Raw genomic sequence first — 19,418 nt, forward strand, 5'->3', positions numbered from 1 at the left:
TAAGCCATTATACTAGCAAACACTGAGTGTACCTAGTGTCATCCTAAACGTGGCTGTTGGACTTCTGTATAGTCCCACTAGTGCAAAGATATTTGCAGCACGTCTGCCTGCATTGCACACTCCAACTCATTGTTACTAAGCCATTATACTAGCATACACTGAGTGAACTTAGTGGCATCCTAAACGTGGCTGTTGGACTTCTGTATAGTCCCACTAGTGCAAAGATATTTGCAGCACCTCTGCCTGCATTGCACACTCAAACTCATTGTTACTTACTAAGACATTATAATACCAAAAATTGAGTAAACTTAGTGGCATACAAGAAGTGGCTGTTGTACTCCATTAGTGCCCCACTGGTGCAAATCTATGTGCAGCACCTGTGCAGGACACCCTCCTGCTCTGTTTTTAATAAGCTATAATGATAGCAAAAAATACTGCCATTTAGTGGCATCATAGAACTGGCTGTTGTATTCCATTAGTGCCCCACTGGTGCCAAGCTATTTCTAGCACCTGTGCAGGACACCCTTCTGCTCTGTTTTTAATAAGCTATAATGATAGCAAAAAATACTGCCATTTAGTGGCATCATAGAACTGGCTGTTGGACTCCTTTATTGTGCCACTTGTGCCAAGCAATCTCAAGCACCTCTGCATTCTACCCTCATGCACATTTAGCTATGCTAATTTTATAGCAAACTCAGGGAATTCCTTGCTGCATTTGATCATTAGGATGGATAGAAAGTGAGGCTTCTTTTACTGTCCTGGTACCCACAGAACACGGCCCCTGTACCCATCTGTCCACTTTTGCCACGCTATTTAATTTGCCCAAAGAGCTGACTCTTTTTCTGCCATCCTAAAATTGTCTGGAATACTAAGTTAGTGTTCCTTTGCTGCCAAGCAAGGTACAACACATGTGCATTCTACACTCCTTTCCATTTCTGGAATGCAATTATTAACTGCAGGTAGTCCAGCCAATCTGTGACGAAGGTGCAGGCGTGGATATAATGTAGCCTGCATCCAATGATGGTTCTCTCGATGTCTGACAGCTCAACAATACCTTCTGTTTCCACTTCCAAAACAAGTGATGACCTGCCAATCACACTCCCTGTTGCGGGTAAAGGAGTGGAAGTTCAGTGTGAAAAACCATGTGTGACTGCTGTCCCCACAGTCACAGAGGATGAAGAGCACGCAGATGCACTTGATGGGGCAGGCGGTGGTTGCACAGGCACGCTAGGCCGCATTGTAGCACAGTGAAATTCACATTGCGACTTATGCTTCATTTTAAGTTGTGTACAGGGTGGGCTACCCAGTATGCAGCAAAACCAGGCAACAGGAAAAGGACTCTAGGCAGTTGGGTTGATAAATGATTGTTTAACTTTACCAAAACAAACAATAAGAACCATGCATACAATTTAAATAATTGAACAATCTATTCTGTTGCCTACTACCTGCTAATCCCTCTGTGTAGCAGTAATTGTGTGTTTGTGCGTGTGTGTGTGTGTGTGTTTGAACACGACTTACCAGTGGCGCATCACAAGAGCTTCCAAGTTATCTACCTAAACATAGTCAAAACACATTACCCCCCCTGAATACCCTTGTTAGCTGAAGCCTCACAGATAATGCAGATGATAACAGTGTGAATGCAAACCACACAGCTCTGCAACACAGTCATGGAAATCTTGAAAAGCAACAGTGAATGCAAACATGTGTTGCTGTCCCTCTATGATTTAAACTGTACGTGACAATTTGACAGTGCAGAGGCAGCAAGTTTTATTGTCTATATAGTCGGCCTACCCAGAACAGATATGTGTTTTGCTAATAAAACAAAGTGTTGCGTGCCCGCATTATTGTCTGGGCACAGCCTACCGTACCCGGGTACTCTGATGTCCAGTTTCCAGAAATACAGACTTTACGCTCCTCTCACGGTAAACAGTATAGACAGCACTGTAAGAATGTTGGTCTGTGGCACAGGATGCTGCTCACTGGCATTACGGGGCTCATCATCAAAGTAGAACATGACTCCCCTCACAATTGAACGAAGTGTTTCCGCGGTGGCTCCTTGCTGTAACACACACCTTTAGCTTTTCCTTCTGTTCATAGACAGCATCTCCAAGTCCACATCCAAAGAGCAATTTGATATTGCTATAGTGACCAAACAAAGGCAGATCCAAAAAAACAGCAGCCCCTTGTGTGTAGTCTGCAACAATGCATGCAATGGCAAATAAGCATGTTGCATTGACAGTGGCTAAAGCTGAGCAATACACCTTCACGCTATCAATTCATATCCATGTGACACTTCATGGAGGAACTACTCAAAGGTGTGAGTTTTTGCCTTCTACTTACAGATTGTTGACAAATCTTACAGATTCCATGACTTGGGTGATCCTTTGCGATGTCCAAAAATTCACAGGCCACAGGCTTACAGCCCATGCGACCTGCATAGCCAACACGACTTCTGCTCAGAGTCAAAGTTGTGGTCCAGGATTCAGTTGTTGACGTGCTTCCAGTACTTTGTCTCTGGCCAGGAAGACGCAACGTAACCTCGTCGTCAGTAGCATCCTCCTCTACCTCCTCTGCTGACCTCATCGACTGGCTGACTTTGGTTTGACAGTAAGTGTGGTCTCCAACCTCATCAAAAACCCTGTGTGTTTTCATTCCCCTCGTCCTGAGTCCTCCGAGACAACCTCTTCCTGCCCTGACTGAATAGTAAAGTTGTCATTCCAATCAGGTATCTGTGCTCCTCATCATGTTCCCCATTGTCTCCACCAGGAGGATTTACTTTTTGGAAATGAGGGTGTAGATTAGGCTCAGCACCTTCTTCATCGGGGCCTGGATCCCACTCACAAAGCTTCTGGCCATCTGCGCAGATCATTTCCCCTGTCTCATGGAACTCGCTACCTGAACACGTCAGATTATCTGCTACAACCGCAAGCTTCAAACTGAATCTGAAAACTCATCTGTTCAGAAATGACTATAACCTTCAATGACACCATCACCATATGTACTTGACGCTCAACCTACACCACTCCTACTGTCTCCTCCCAAAAATCCTTTAGAATGTAATCCCGCAAGGGCAGGGCCCTCTTCCCTCTGTACCAGTCTGTCTATAGTTACTTGTATATGTATTCTGTATGTAACCCCCTTCTCATGTACAGCACCATGGAATCAATGGTGCTCTATAAATCAATAATAATAAAAATAATAATAACTTCCTTGTCTGTACTCATTGCAGCTTTGGAGCAGACCTCTGATTCCCAGGCTATAGTGCGACTGAACAGCTATGCAAACTCAACCATCTCTGTTACCCCATACTCAGCAGGGCTGGTGGAAACTTGAGAGCTGTTAAGAAGCAAGTGCGATTGGATTGACACCACAGAGGAATGGAGTATTTGGGATCTTGAAATTGGGGTGGAGGAGAGGCCACTTTATGGAGCACTTCAGATCCATTGAAGCAGCTGCTGTTTTGGCCTCATCTACATTTGTTAGTGATGGTTGTGTCCGTGAAAAAAAGGATCATATCAGATTATCCATGGGAAGAAGTACACCTGTTCTTTTGGATGGTATTTGTTGTTACAAAACCTGTAACCTGAAGCCTGCTGCGGTTTCATTTGCGCCCAGGCGTCAGCTGCCATTTAGGGCTGTGCCTTGGGTTGTCCAGCTGGCTGCTTTCTCCTCCACGTCTAAGTGTGGAGAGGCAGCTAGTGCGCATGCGTGTGCCGATTTACCCCAGCCGCAGCCTAACTACAGTGTTTCGCCTAGTGAGTATGCTCAGCCTGACTGTGCCATTGCTGAGGCTAAGTCTTCATTTCGGGATACAGCGCATGCTCCCACACTTAGTGCGAAAAGCCTCTTTGCACAGGTACTTGCACTCCGTGCCGGGTCTAGGTCCTGTGTTGTGCCTAGACACCATAAAGCTGATAGTCTTTTTTCAGACACTGTATTTCATGCTACTGAGCATGCTCAGGCACTTACTGCATCAGAGACTATGTCCAGTAATGAACTCTTTGGCCCTGCCCCTGATGTGGGGGTCCCATATAGACCACAGGGCATCAGGTGTCCTGACAATGTGGCCAGGCCACTCCCAAATAGATTGCAGAGGCCCGCCCCTATGACTTGTCACCGCATTATTGATGGTCAGACAATGACTGGTGAGGTGTTTGGGTCATGGCAGCCATGAGGTCATCATTGAAGTTGCGGTTCCAAATAGGACGCTAGTTATGCCACTCATGACGTGTCACTCTGCTTTTGTCTCCAGGAGGTGCATTGTGGTTCACCCTGGCTTGGGGCGGACCCAGGTTATAAAAGGGGCTGGAGCCAACAAGGAGGTGCGCAGTCTTCTATTATGCTCCGAAAGAGCACACCTCCATGTGTTGAACCCATTGCGGCTTTAGGCCAGAGGTAGGCAGGGATAGGGTGTCGATGCAGGCCACCACCACAGTTGGTAACGCAGAACGGTTAAGACCAGCTCCTGTCCTACCAGTCCTGCTTGTGCAGCCCAGTGGCATTAACAGGCCTGCTGCTGCTGATGCACCTGCTGTCCACAGGTGTGGCCCCTACGCACACGGTCAGCGTACTCAATGGCCCCTGTGTTGTTAACAGGGAGTTCCTGGGCTGGGTGGGCATGTGGACCCTGTGACGCTAACTGGGCTCCCAGTCTCCAGATCCGAATGGCGTCTAACTCGGTTCAGGCTACTATTAGTTTCATAGCCACACAGCTCTGTATCCTCCACCAAACCTTCCAGTTGCCAACCTCTCCTTTTCCATCTGGGAGCACGGTGGACACTGACTGCTGATGGGGATATATACCTTTCTCTTTCTTTTCTTAATAATTTTCGGTATATAGCGGTAACATAGTATATACCACCTTATCCAAATCTGCCAGTCCCACTGTAACAGATGGTGTTTCTTCAGCAAATGTTACTGTTGCTTAACCACCAAATCCACGGACAAAAACTTTTTTCCCCTTTCCAACACACCTGTTCCCCTTTCCACCAGCATCTGTCCTTTTTCAACTCATTTTGGTATATGAACAAAAGTGCAACTCTGCAGGGACACCGTACTCAACGCCATCTCAGCACAGCAGCCAGCCCTTGGTCCCTCAGATGTGGACAAGTAAAAGACCATTTCCTCCTATCCATGACAAAGCGTTGAGATTCACTCTGTGCAGCACTGGTGTTTAGTGTAAAAGCAGATTTAAGATTGCGTACCACCTTCTGCAGATACTCCTGTATACGTGCGTCCATTTCTATGGCAGGAATTATTTTGCCAAATTTTGTCTTGAACCGGGGATCTAACAGTGTGGCAACCCAGTAGTCAGGATTATTTTGAATTCGTACAATCCGAGGGTCATGTTGTAGGTAGTGCAGCAAGAAGGCGCTCATGTGTCTTGTGCATCCAGGAGGACCAAGTCCTTGGTGTGTTGGTGGCAGAGAGGTGAGAATCGTGCCTCCTTCCTCTGCCCTCTCCCCACAACCTCGCACAACCGAAATGTGAGCAAGCTCTCACTCATCTGCTGAGTCTTCCATGCCCATCGCCAGTTCGTCCTCCATTTCTTCATGGGCTCCTGCACCTTCCTCAACACTTTTTGCTGATACTATGCGCCCTTGTTAATCCCTCTCCCTCACCATGACTGCCGCCTAGGTGCCGCTGACCATCTGGACCTCGTAGATCTTGTTATCCCTTCCGCATATGACTCCTGTACTTCCTCCCCTTCCTCTTGTCCCAACACCTGACTCCGAATAATAATTACAGTGTGCTTCATCATGTAGATGACCAGAATTGTCACGCTGAGAATGGCATCGCCAGTGCTAAACATCTTCGTCAACATTTGTAAACTGTGTAGAAGAGTGCATAGGTCCTTGATCTGACACCACTCCAGCAGCGTGATCTGCACCACCTCAGGATCAAGTTATCCCAGGCTATATGTCATAACGTATTGCAGCAGGGTTCGGTGGTGCTGCCACAAACGCTGCAACATGTGCAGATTCAAATTCCTGCGTGTCGGCACATCGCATTTAAGGCGTTTAACCACCAGACCTAAAGACTTCTGTAGCGACGAAAGTTGTTGAGCTGCTGTGTGCGCACGATGGAAGTGAGCACATAGCAAGCGTGCCCGCTGCAGAAGGCCATGTAGGCAGGGATGGTGTTTTAAAAATTGCTGTAGAATTAGAATAGTAGAATTCAACACGTGAGCCATACAAGGCACGTGTGTCACATTGCCCTGACGATGGCCCGCAGCCAGGTTTGCATCATTGCCGTACACGGCTGTTAAGTCACCAACGGAGTCCGCTCCGTCAATTTGTACTCCGGTCGGCAGGTGACAACGTGTTCCTTTCATGCATAGTGCTGATGATGGGAGAGGAGTCGATGCCAGCGGCGCAGGTGGACGCAGGTTATGCTCACCCACTGGGCTGCATTACCTTGACAGATGCAGAATCTCTGGCTGAATGTAGCTGGTGGGTATCTCACAGATGAAGTACCATCATTCAGCTACAACCAATGGGAAGACACCACACCCTTTTTTATGCCCATCCTGTCTGCAGACCACTGCCAGACATAGCTATGAACCTCTGGTTACTTTTACCCCCAGTTCAGTTTTATGATTTTGTGTGCTTGTTACCTGACTACTTTTCCTGCTTGCTGTTTATGTACCTTGTTGGCCGATCCGCATTTCACCTCTGCTTGTTTTCTGATTAAGTCCTGTCCGTCCCATTCTGTTCCTGTTCCTCAATTAATGTTTTGACCCTGCCTGACTACTATTCTCTGGAACTGCAGCCTTCCACAGGTATTGATCAACTTGGGCCCTGTGTAATTCCTAATCCCTGTATAGGGGTTAAAGGGTTTCAGGGTTCTAGGGGTCCTGCTTGGTGAGTGGCTTCCCTCTAGCCTATCATTTACAGCCCATCTGAGAGTGTGGATCAACGAAGGCGTTACACCGTGCTCTCTGCAGAAGGCCATGTGGGCCAGGATAGTGCTTTAAAAATTGCTGGACAACCAGGTTCAACACGTGAGCCACACAAGGCACGTGTGTCACATTGTCACAGCGAAGGGCCGCACCCATGTTTGCATCATTGTCGCACCCGGCCTTCCCTGGCTGCTGGTTGAGTGGAGACAACCATTGATGAAACTTGGTCTCCAGAGCTAACCGTCCACAACTTCTCAGCGGTGTGACTCACATTTCCCATACATTTCAAAGTAAACCTTTGACCGCCTGATGGCATTGAGCTCTGCTGCCAGCATAGTAAGGAGGTGTGTGGTATTCCTTGTGCGCAGTTACAAGGAAGGGTGGCCTGACCACACAGGGTTTGGGCCAAGGTGGAGGACCCACACGAGGTTGAAGAGGCAGAAGCAGTGTATTAACTTCTACATACAGAAGAAGGATTGACACAACTCGTGGGGACGGCAAGACTTGTACATCAGACCCTTCTCCATCTCTCCCCACAGTAACCCATTGCCCAGTCAGCGACATGTAACGCCCCTGTCCATGCTTACTGGGCCAATTATCTGTGGTGAAATGCACCCTGTCACACAGAGTTTCTCAAGGAATCAGTGATGTTTAGTGCGACATGCTGGTGTAGCGCGTGCACGCCTTTGTTGGAGAAGGAGTAGCGCCTGGGCATCGGCTCTTGGGGCACTGCGATGGGCATAAGGTCTCGAAAATCCTCGGTTAAAAAGGATGGAAAGGCAGCATTTTGGTAGCCAACAGTTTGCAGATGCTGAAAGTCAACCTCCAAGCCATGTCATGCCCTTCTAAAAGCATGTAAAACACAGCGAGGGGACTCCAACCACAGTCTCCCTCGTTTCCACTAATTGGGCCACACACACCCCACTTGACTGGCATCAGTTGACCCCCATTTTCAAGATGAAAAAGATGCTTTGCATGAAGCACTCTCAAAAATACGCGTGCCTTTCCCATCCCCTGGCTGACCCAGGGGAAGAAAAGTCCTCTGAGAGCCATGACTTGTTCATCTTGGTTCTTTTAGAAACACAACGAGGGGACTCCAACCACAGTCTCCCTCGTTGCCACTAATTGGGCCACACACACCCCACTTGACTGGCATCAGTCGACCCAATTTTCAAGATGAAAAAGATGCTTTGCATGAAGCACTCTCAAAAATACGCGTGCCTTTCCCGTCCCCTGGCTGACCCAGGGGAAGAAAAGTCCTCTGAGAGCCATGACTTGTTCATCTTGGTTCTTTTAGAAACACAGCGAGGGGACTCCAACCACAGTCTCCCTCGTTGCCACTAATTGGGCCACACACACCCCACTTGACTGGCATCAGTCGACCCAATTTTCAAGATGAAAAAGATGCTTTGCATGAAGCACTCTCCAAAATACGCGTGCCTTTCCCGTCCCCTGGCTGACCCAGGGGAAGAAAAGTCCTCTGAGAGCCATGACTTGTTCATCTTGGTTCTTTTAGAAACACAGCGAGGGGACTCCAACCACAGTCTCCCTTGTTTCCACTAACTGGGCCACACACACCCCACTTGACTGGCATCAGTTGACCCCCCTTTTGAAAAAGAAAAAGATGCTTTGCATGAAGCACTCTCAAAAATACGCGTGTCTTTCCCGTCCCCTGGCTGACCCAGGGTAAGAAAAGTCCTCTGAGAGACATGTCCACATTGTCAGTGGACAGACACGTGTGGTTATCTGCCAGCAGACCCCCAGCAGCACTGAAGACAGGTTCCGAGAGAACGCTGGCTGCAGGACACGTCAAGATCCCCAAGGCGTACGTGTCGAGCTCAGGCAATTTATCCAGATTGGAAGCCTAAAATGAGCAGGGCTCAAGTTGCACAGTAATGGCATCGATGTTTCCTTGCATATACTCATATATCTGTGTCTCCTCCTCTTTTTCCTTGTCCAGCTCTTTTGTTTTCGCATGAGTATATGTCCTTGTCACTTTCCCATGTGTTTGTGTTGTGTTGTGAGTTGTTTATCACCTTTTGGACACCTTTGAGGGTTTTTTCTAGGTGTTTTTATGTGTTTGTGATTGCCTGCCATTGTTTCCTATGCAGTTCGAGTTCGGTTCGTCGAACGTTCGACGAACCGAACTCGAACGGGAGCTCCGTTCGGCGAACCGACCTCGAGCCGAACCACGACCGGTTCGCTCATCTCTACTCCCTTTGTAATTAATAACTGCAAGCAATCACTTCCTATAACCATTAACAAAACAAGCTTCTTACACCTCAACTGGAATTTTCTTTTCCCAACAGCAATTTTAAGATATATCCACAGGTGTTCAATGGGATATAGATCCAGACTCATTGCTGCTACTTCAGAACTCTCCAGTGCTTTGTTTACATCCATTTCTGAGGGCTTCTTGAAGTACATTTTGGGTCATTGTAAACTTCTTGATTATGTTATGCATTGTGGACAAATGAACATCAAAATCTTTGGAGATGGATAATTTTTGGTTCTAAAGTTCTCACACACTTCTCTTTTTTCTGTTCTCCATGCATAGTGTGGCATGCACAGACACACAATGCAAAGATTAAGCCAACTTCTCCCCTTTTTATCTGGTTCCTGGTGTAATTTTCATATTGCCCACACCTGTTATTTACCATAGGTGAGTTTGAACGAACATCACATGCTTGCAATAAGCTTGTTTACCCACAGTTTTGGAGAGGTGACAACAAGTTTGTCCTCTCTATTTTTGGGGTTTTGTTCCTATAACCAGGAAGGAAATAAATATTTGTATAGCAAAACATGTGTAAGTGCAATAATTTTCTGGAGAAATACTTTATTTTCTGAGCCAATTTCAAGGGTGCCAACACTTTTGGCCATGACTGTAGACACTGATAAAGCAGTGTAAACAGACTGCATTCTCTGAATTATTTTATAGTAATTAAAACCAGATCTTGATTCAGTTGTTTTTTTTTAATCTGTTTTTTTTTTCTTTTTTTTGTATATATATTTTTGGCACAAGATCATGGGCATCCATCTTGCTTGAGTTACTGCTAACAGCTTTACTGCAGCCACATGGATAACTGACTGCAGTAGTCAAGATCTAACTAACTTCTATAGGCCTTTTCTAGTCTATGATCTGTGGAGAGATGGGTGGAAGATGAGCTGTGACCATCAGCTATTGTGAAAGGTGTGATTGTGTGTTATCCACTGTATACAGAAGTGTTACCTGTCATTGTACTTGCCCCAGATGAGTTTGAATGAGCATCACATCCTTGTAACAAAGTTGTTTACCCCCTATTTTAGTAAAGGTATATATGGTGTGAACACTGCTCTATTAAGGGTGGTATAGAGGTGCTAGTGAGAGGACCAAGGTCCGGACTATAGAATGTAAATTCAAAACACTGCACTCTCTTCAGCATGAGGTAATAGTAAAAGAAAGTCAACAGATTCGTTTTTATCGTGCAAACCAAGTGTCTTTATTTATGAACAAAGTTAGTGGGAGGGACTAAGGGACGTTTCGGCCCAAGCTGGGCCTTCTTCATACCAAGTCCCACGTCTATGTACGAGTTTAGCCCTACTGCACATGTGCGGGTACCTCTATTCAAGACTTAACGGTACCATCAATACACTAATAGCAGCGCAGGTCACCAATACGCAGGTGCCGGCGTCTCCGTGCACTTCCGGGTTCAGGAGTTAAATAGCTCCCAAACCTGTTAACTCACTGCTCTAAGCCACAGTCTGGGAAGACGGCTGCAAAGGTATGCGATAATCTTATCTGTCCCTAATCCTTTCAACCTCCAATCTGTTAACTCCATACTCCCCCTTCTGCTTTTCAGAGGACTCCATTACCCACTGCTACATTCCTATCCTAAAGCCTGCAGGTAATATGTGTCACTTCATTAACTTCCAAGTACGGCTGTATTTTCCTCTCACATGTAATGTTGTTACTAAGACTTATCCCTCGTGATTACAGATGCAAGTAAGCCCCCTATGCTTCTAGACAAAAGTGCATTATACGTGACCTTATCCACTTACTGTAAACCTAAGGTAATGGTATACAGGGGATCCACTACATGGGGGTGCTATATATCATGTGTTACCTGCTGACCACATACGTTCTCATCCTTCAGGGACCACGAGTTATTGAACTCTCCCAACTTAAAAGGACAAATTCCAATAGTTATTCATTTGCTAGCACGAGCAAGGTAATCAGTTATCCCCCCTCCCCCATAGTGCTACTCCCCTTATAGAAATACTACCCTTTCATAATCATGCCTTTATCTGCAGGGCTTGCGTTTTGCTACTACCACAATCCTTCTATCCTGGGTGGAGTGCCTCACCATTTCTATACCAAAAAACCCCCTAAAAAGGAGAGAGAAAAAAATTCCCTCTGTGATATTAGTTCATCTATGATTGGAGGTATGCAAATTTTTCATGTATTGTCAAATCTTGCCTTTCATCTTATTGTCATTGCACATATTGGCTGTGACGACTGGAGAGTTACTTCAACTGCTGATATGCTATTACTGTGCCTTTTACACCAACTAGGACATGATTTTCCATGTAATTATGTATATATGTATATGATCTGTTGATATTCTTGTGATATATGTAAATAGTTATTTCTTTTTCTTTACCCTTCCCCAGTGTGACTTGGTATGAAGAAGGCCCAGCTTGGGCCGAAACGTCCCTTAGTCCCTCCCACTAACTTTGTTCATAAATAAAGACACTTGGTTTGCACGATAAAAACGAATCTGTTGACTTTCTTTTACTATTACTTCATGCTGAAGAGAGTGCAGTGTTTTGAATTTACATTCTACCCCCTATTTTAGGCAGATTCCAACAACTTTGTCCGGCCAACAGGGGGAGGGGATGGTTATGAATATATTATCTGCTGCTTTGCTGCTGTCACTCAACAAGCAGCTAATTTTATAAACTTTTCTTTTTTGGATTTCCAAACCTAAACATCCGAGCTGACCACTACAGGTATGTATAGAATCAGCCTGATAGTGCCAGTACAGCACTGGCTTTAGGTTATATACAAAAATCCTGGTGATTGGTTCCCTTTAAATAGGATCTCAACTGTGACAGATGAATGTAAACCATATCACTGGGCCCTAGAATTTGGGCACTGTGTCATTGACTGGAAATTAATAATACGCTTAATATTTATTTGGTTTCAGTAAACTTTTCTTTAAAGGGAACCAGACAGTGGGTACATCCTGCTTGAACCGCAGGCAGCATGTACAGACAATGCTGTATGATTTCACCAATATATGAAGTCTGAAACAAAAACATACAGTACTTTCAAAGCCGCCAAGGACCAATGTGCACTGGTGACTGTTCAGAAAGACGATCCCCACTGGCTTCTCCCTGCCTGACCTCCTTGAGCATCAGGTCTCTTCCTCCCTGTGTGTATAGGCAATCTGTCAGTCATTGGCAGTAGGCGGGGAGAAGCTGATGGGGACTGGCTTTTTTGACTAGTCACCCATGTGGCTAAAGCGGGCTTTACACGCTGCGATCTCGCTAGCGAGATCGCAAGCGATCATACCCGCCCCCGTCGGTTGTGCGACACGGACAAATCGCTGCCCGTGTCGCACAACCTCGCTTACCCCCGTCACACGCACATACCTGCCCTGCGACATCGCTCTGGCCGGCGAACAGCCTCCTTTCTAAGGGGGCGGTTCATGCGGCGTCATAGTGACGTCACACGGCAGGCATCCAATAGAAGCGGTGGGGCGGAGATGAGCAGTACGTAACATCCCGCCCACCTCCTTCCTTCCACATTGCCGGTGGATGCAGGTAAGGAGATGTTCATCGCTCCTGCAGTGTCACACACAGTGATGTGTGGTGCCGCAGGAACGAGGAACAATATCGCTAATAAGCAGAGAACGATTTTTTGTTTCAGGACAACCTCTCCACGGCAAATGATTTTGACCGCTTTTGCGATCATTTAAGGTCGCTCGTAAGTATCACACACTGAGATATCGTTAATGTGCGTCACAAACACCGTGACCCCGACGATAATTCATTAATGATATTGCAGCGTGTAAAGCCCCCTTAACTCCCCTCCCCGGTGGCTTTTTTTTAACTCCTTAAGGACGAAGCCAGTTTTGTACTTAATGCCCAGGCCATTTTTTGTAACTTTGACCAGTGTCACTTTATAAGGTTATAACTCTGGAACGCTTCAATGGATCCCGGTGATTCTGAGATTATTTTTTCATGACATACTGGGCTTCATGTTAGAGGTAAATTTAGGATGATATTATTTTAATATTTTGTGAAACAAATCTGAAATTTGACAAAAAAAAAATTAAAATTTCGCAATTTTCAAACTTTTAATTTTTATGCCCATAAACCAGAGAGTTATGTCACGCAAAATAGTTACTAAATTACATTTCCCACATGTCTACTTTACATCAGCGCAATTTTTATAACAACATTTTTTGGGGTTAGGAAGTTAGAAGGGTTCAAAGTTCATCAGCAATTTCCCATTTTTTCAACAAAATTTACAAAACCATTTCTTTTAGGGACCACATCACATTTGAAGTCACTTTGAGAGGCCTAGGTGAAAGAAAATACCCAAAAGTGACACCATCATAAAAACTGCATCCCTCAAAGTACTCAAAACCACATCCAAGAAGTTTATTAACCCTTCAGGTGCCTCACAGGAACTAAAGTAATGTGGAATGAAAAAAAAAAACAAAATTAACATTTTACCTAAAATTGTTGCTTTAGCACTAATTTTTTTACTTTTTCAAGCGGTAACACCAAAAATTGGACCTCACACTTTGTTACCCACTTTCTTATGAGTGCGCCGATACCCCACATGTGGCGAGAAACTTCTGTACGGGCAAATGGGAGAGCTTGGAACGAAAGGAGCAATATTTGAATTTTGGAAAACAAATTTGGCTGAAACAGATTGCAGGCACCATGTTGCAATTACAGGTCACCTAAGGTACCTAAACAGCAGAAACCCCCCTCAATTGGTCGTACAATGTCTTCTTAGCTCCATCAATCCCTATATGAGGGACAAATGTGCCAAGCGACATGGTACACCATAACAGGCTACTGCCCGCCAAGATAGGAACCGCTATGTGCACATAACGACCAATTCGTTACAGAATTCTGAAAGTATTGTTCGATGCAGGTGGTTCGACAAGAACCCTGCAGTAAAGCCCATAGTGTATGAATACGGAACAGCCTCATTGTTAGGAGATCCGCCAATAAAATGATCATGCCCATAATACCAAGATAAATGCAAAGAAAAGTTTTGTGTAGCAAGACCTAGTGGTAATATGAGTCAAACTAAAATAATTGGTAAAAAAAAATGTTTGAGTAATGAAGTCCTGGAAAGTTGTCAAATGATGAGACTTTTCAAGAACATTAGTGGGGTCCACACTCTGGAGTCTTAAGACGTGGGCATGTGGACTGGGTTGTGTCTGAATAATTGTTTGGTATGTGATGATAAAGTCCTGGAATTAATTGTGAAATGGGGTAAAATATGTTTTACTGCTGAAAATTTTCTCTTTATTATTAGTCCAAGAAAAAAAAATTACTGAGGCCCACTAAACAGAAATATAAAAGTAAAGTATTTGCAAACTTAAAAAAAAGCTGCTACCACACAGTTTGGTGTAATTTATTTATGCCAATTAATAATTGTGGGATGTGTGGTAGGTTTCAAAACAGGGGGAGATGCAAAGACCTGGTTGGGAGGGGCACATGGGGGGCAGTAGTACCGGGAATCGCTCCTTGTGCCGTGCTTTCTACAAACACGGCATCTTTTTTGGGGATACCTTTGGGTGGGAGTGGAAGGGATGGGGCGAAGAAAATGACGCTCAGACAGTCTCCGGACATCCTCTGACTCGAAGGCTTCCTCCTGTGCCTCCGAGTCAAAGAGGAGGCTCTCAATAATTTTCTCCTGGTATTGGAGGAAAGAGAGCGGTCCTTGAGACTTTTTATAAAGGATGAAGCTATTATAGGTAGCAACCTGTAGGAGATAGATTGCTACCTTTTTGTACTAGGTCCTGGTTTTCTGCTTCACTAGATAAGGCTGAAGCACATGGTCAGACACCTCCCATGAACTTATTGTAGTCTGCGACACAAAGCGGCTTCTGTTTGTCCCTGGTGGCGCTCCTGTCCCTGACCGTCACAGTGGTGTCCGCATGCAATGTGGTGAGCATGAAAACGTCCTTGCGGTCTTTCCATTTTATGGCAAGAAGATGTTCACTTGCCAGTGAGCAAGACGCACCCTTCTCCAGACGTTTAGACACCAACTGTGACGGTAGACCAACTCTGTTTTTTCTGATTGTTCCACAGGCCCCTGTGTTTGCAGCGTGGATTTATAAAGGGGGGCACTGGTGTAATAATTATCGGTATACATGTGATAGCCTTTCTCAAGGAAGGGGGTCATTAGCTCCCAGACAATTTTGCCTGGGATGCCAATTGTCTGGGGGCAGTTTGGGGGGTTGATTTGGTGGTCCCTCCCCTCGTAAATGAGAAAGGTACACGTGTACCCGGTTGTGCTTTCACACATTTTGTATAGTTTTATACCATATTTGGCACACTTGGAGGGGATAAATTGGCGGAAAGACAGATGGCCCTTGTAGCTCATAAGGGACTCGTCTATAGAAACATTTTTGTCAGGGGTATACGAATTTAGGAAGGAAGCTTTTAGAAGGGATAATAGGGATCTCAATTTATAAAGTTGGTCATAATTTGGGTAATTTCTTTGGGGGGCTTGGGAATTATCGTTAAAATGGAGGAATCTTAAAAGGGTCTCATATCGGGATCGGGTCACGATGGCTGCAAACACAGGGGTGCTGTGCACTGTTTTTGTTGCCCAGTACGAGCGGAGAGTAGGTTTTTTTTACTAACCCCATGTTAAAAGTAATGCCCACAATTTTTTTTTTTAGTTCGCGGACATTTGTGGGGATCCAGGAGCGGGAATGGATGGAGGTAGGATTTTGGGATATATGTTGACGGGCATATAAATTGGTTTGGTGGGCAAATAATTGAAAGACTACTGGGGTAACATAAATTTGGAAAAAATCTAATGGGGTAAAATTTGTGACATTTACATTTATACCGGGGGTTGCTACAAATGGAGGAATTTGAGGGGAAAAAGACGGGTCAGGATACCATAGTGGGCGGGGAAGGGCACTACTTGGACCTGCCTCTGACCTTTCAGCAGTGACGACCGACTCCGCTACCATCGGGCTGTCGGATCCCGAGGAGGAAGCCGAGTCGTCACTCTCTGAAAATCGCTCGATTTCAGAGGCAGACTCTGTATCCGAGCCTGAACTGCCGGAGGGAAGAAGCATGTATGCCTGCTCGGCGGTGAATGTTCTCCACGCCATTATTTTTCACTGCCTAACAAAAAAAATAATACTACAATTGTTTTTTTTTTTTTAGATTTTTTTTTAGATTTTTTTTTAAATTTTTTTTTAACCCTAAACCTGATCGTAACCCTGATCCTAACCCTGATCTAACCCTGATCCTAACCGTGATCGTAACCCTGATCCTAATCTTGATCTAACCCTGATCTAACAAAAAAAAATTCTAAAATAAAAATTCTAACTAAGGGGGGATTCTGACGGAGGTGATGAGGATATTTGGGGGGATGATATTTTGGGAGAGGATGAGTGATTTATAATAAAAATTGTTTGTTCTTTTCTGACAAGAAGCAGCAGCAAACGTAGTCTCTCTCTCTTCTCTCCCAGATCAACTACAAGGGAGGGAAGTGAGAGGCAGACCCAAATGCTGCCATTTCCAAAATATTTTGGGTATTTGATCACTGTGATAGGATCTACCACAGTGATCAAATGTCAGGAACCAATGAAGTTGGTTCCTGACGTTGCTAGGTGGAAAGAGGCAGACTTCAGCGGTCAAGCTGTGCATGCGCCCGCCATTTTACAAGGAAACGAGAAGGAGGGGGGCCGGGGAAATGCCGCGGGAACTTGGTAACAAGACCTAGGTACCGGGGGGGGCCGAGAGTGACCGGACAAGGACCGTTGTCTCACATTTGACTGTTAGATCACGTCAAATGTGAGAGAAACCAATTAAAAACCAGCATTTCATTTTCACGGTATATGATCACCATTATAGGGTTAATAACGGTGATCACCGTACCTGTAAATGAAAAAAACGGCCCGAACCGTGATCTCCGGGGTCTCAGCTACCCCCGGTAGCTGAGACCCCGGAAATTTTCCGACTCTGGGGGGCGCTATACCCTTTTCTCTGACCGCCGTTAAAAAGCGGCGGATCTGAAGAAGTACCCTTAATTACCGCTGTTAAAAGGCGTATCGGCGGTCATTAAGGAGTTAAGCCACAGCTTTCCCAAACCAAACATTCCTGGGTGAAATCATTCAGCCAATGCCTGATACGTGGCACTCGTGGATCAGGTAGCGTGTATCAGTTATCAGGTTTCCTTTAATATAAAATGTAGCTCAGCACCATACTTAAATGAGTGAGGGTGGATTTTCCTCTAAAATAAGGTTAGAAAGCTCTGTTCTAGTCAGATCACCAAACACAACATGGCCTTGCTTCACATTAGCTTGTACCTATTATGTTAAAATTTACATCAAACATACATACCTTTCCTTTGCCAAATATTGCCGGTGATGCAGTTTGTATCAATTGTCTTTTGCTTGAATCTCCATTTTCTCCAAATATTGTGATAAAAACATCTGCATCTGTACTAGATGCAGGGAAATCTCCTGTCCTGGTGTAAACTGAATATGTCACTTCTAGAAGTAGACAAAAATTGAATAAAATCTTGGTGATATAAAAATATTATCAAAATCTCTAAAATTGTCACATTCCAAAACCAGTTTCTCAGACTCTCTAATACACACTTTTGGTTTTCAACATGATTCTCATGAAATACATGTTCTATCAGATAAAATATTGCTGTGTACAAGTGTGCCGCCCCCCGTGAAAGCAGCTGAGCTGCTCGGATCTGGGTTCGCTGTGGCTCGAGGGTCTCCGGACCCGGGGGTCGTGTGGCCACTCAAATATAAAGGGAATATTTACAGGGAAATTGGTATGTATTTCATGACGCTACCCGTGTTGTATGGTAATTTGGGGAGTACCGCCACTGCCGTTGGGAGTAACTAGGGTGATGAAGTGGGGCAGCAAGGTGTTGTAACCCTCCACGGGTAGGGGGGTGCCCCGAGACTCAGTGAGGGGTGCCGCAAGGTGCAGGGGTCACTCTTGTACTCACTAAGTTCATAAACAGACACGGACAACCAGGTAAACCAAGTCTCTGTGTACCGCTGCCGCTGAGGGGAGCTCGTCTGGGTCCCGTCCCCAATGGTGCTGCCTGGTGATCCGTGACCTGCCTCCTGGCACTTAGTTTGACTTCAACTTGATGGCCCGGTAACATGAAACTAGCCAGGCCCTGCTCCCTACTATGGCTAAGTATGGGAGCTTGCTCTCAGCACTCACGTTTGGTATTTTCTGGACCATTTTGGATTTGGAAAGTCATATCCCCCTCGTTGCGCTAGTGCCCCGATTCTGGAGCGGGTGGGAACACATCATAAAGACCCCGTTCTCCTCAGGTGAATTGTCGGGTTGCCTGAAGCTACTCCCCAACCTAGGGTCAGTGTACCTCGTCGTGCCTTCGGTCCCGGACCGGTGATAATTGTAGACTGCCGGCTGTCCTCCTCAACAGTTCCAGGCCTCTTGCCACAATCCCCTGCGACCGGGGGTCCGACTCCTCTAGGCCCAGACCACCGTCTGCAACCTAGACCGTTCCTTTTGAAGTCACCACTCCCGACTTACTCTCCTTCCACTCTCAGACTCAACTCCTCACCGACTGACTACACTCCTCACCTCCCCTCTGTGACCCCCCAGGTGGGTGACTCTATTCCACTCAAGCCGTCCACTGGTGTGTCTGGTGGGTGTGGTGCAGGGTGTATCTAGGATTTGATTGGCTATTGGAGGCAACACCATTTAGTTAGGGACCCAGAACCAAGAAGGAGGCGGAATACTGCACGGAAGGGCAGCTTGTGCAGTACCCTTTGACGACCTGATAGTCCAGGGGCGTCACACAAGCCATCCTGGTCAGTATTGATCAAATATCGACCATTGAGGGGGTTGCTTAGATATTTATGATCAAGGCACTATATATACTTTTTTTGTATGTTAACCTAATGTAGACGCCTTCCTTTTTCATCTCTCCTTTATATTTTTGTAATAGAGCTCTTTGCTGAATGTATCCTGTAGAATGTAGAGATGTCAGGGTCTTCTCTGCTTGTGAGTGTTGACAGGCTCAGGCTGCACACATTAAAAGCGTTTCTGTTTTGTTGCAGCAGCAGACTCTACAAGGCATCTCAGCTGTTCCTGCTGATGTCCACTTCCGGCCTGGATAATCCCACCTCCCTGCTTCCTGTATGGAGTGCTGGTTATTCAGAATCATTCTGGTGCTGGGCGGTTGCATTTCTACTGCTACTTTTTCAGGTGCTTGTTGGAGTGGAAGTTTTCCCTGGTGTTGGAACTTTCCTTTTACCCT

At 45.6% G+C, this 19,418-nt stretch overlaps 1 protein-coding gene and 1 long non-coding RNA gene across 3 annotated transcripts in view; one reads left to right on the plus strand and one right to left on the minus strand.

Annotated features, from left to right (window-relative positions):
- RP1 (RP1 axonemal microtubule associated) overlaps window positions 1–19,418 on the minus strand; it is a 752,859-nt gene that overhangs the window by 208,393 nt on the left and 525,048 nt on the right. The window contains exon 43 of the mRNA XM_075316343.1: window positions 17,501–17,652. Within this exon, the coding sequence (XP_075172458.1) occupies window positions 17,501–17,652 (152 nt within the window). The remainder of the gene's footprint in view (window positions 1–17,500; window positions 17,653–19,418) is intronic.
- On the plus strand, window positions 10,532–11,653 carry LOC142244140 (uncharacterized). 2 transcript variants are annotated; one of them, XR_012724452.1, is made up of 6 exons: window positions 10,532–10,662; window positions 10,741–10,785; window positions 10,878–10,951; window positions 11,035–11,109; window positions 11,192–11,323; window positions 11,552–11,653. It is a non-coding gene; the product is annotated as an uncharacterized LOC142244140 (long non-coding RNA). The 2 variants fall into 2 exon arrangements; XR_012724451.1 differs by having other exon boundaries at window positions 11,192–11,653.

Source organism: Anomaloglossus baeobatrachus, chromosome 6, assembly GCF_048569485.1.
Source record: "Anomaloglossus baeobatrachus isolate aAnoBae1 chromosome 6, aAnoBae1.hap1, whole genome shotgun sequence".
NCBI lineage: Eukaryota > Metazoa > Chordata > Amphibia > Anura > Aromobatidae > Anomaloglossus > Anomaloglossus baeobatrachus.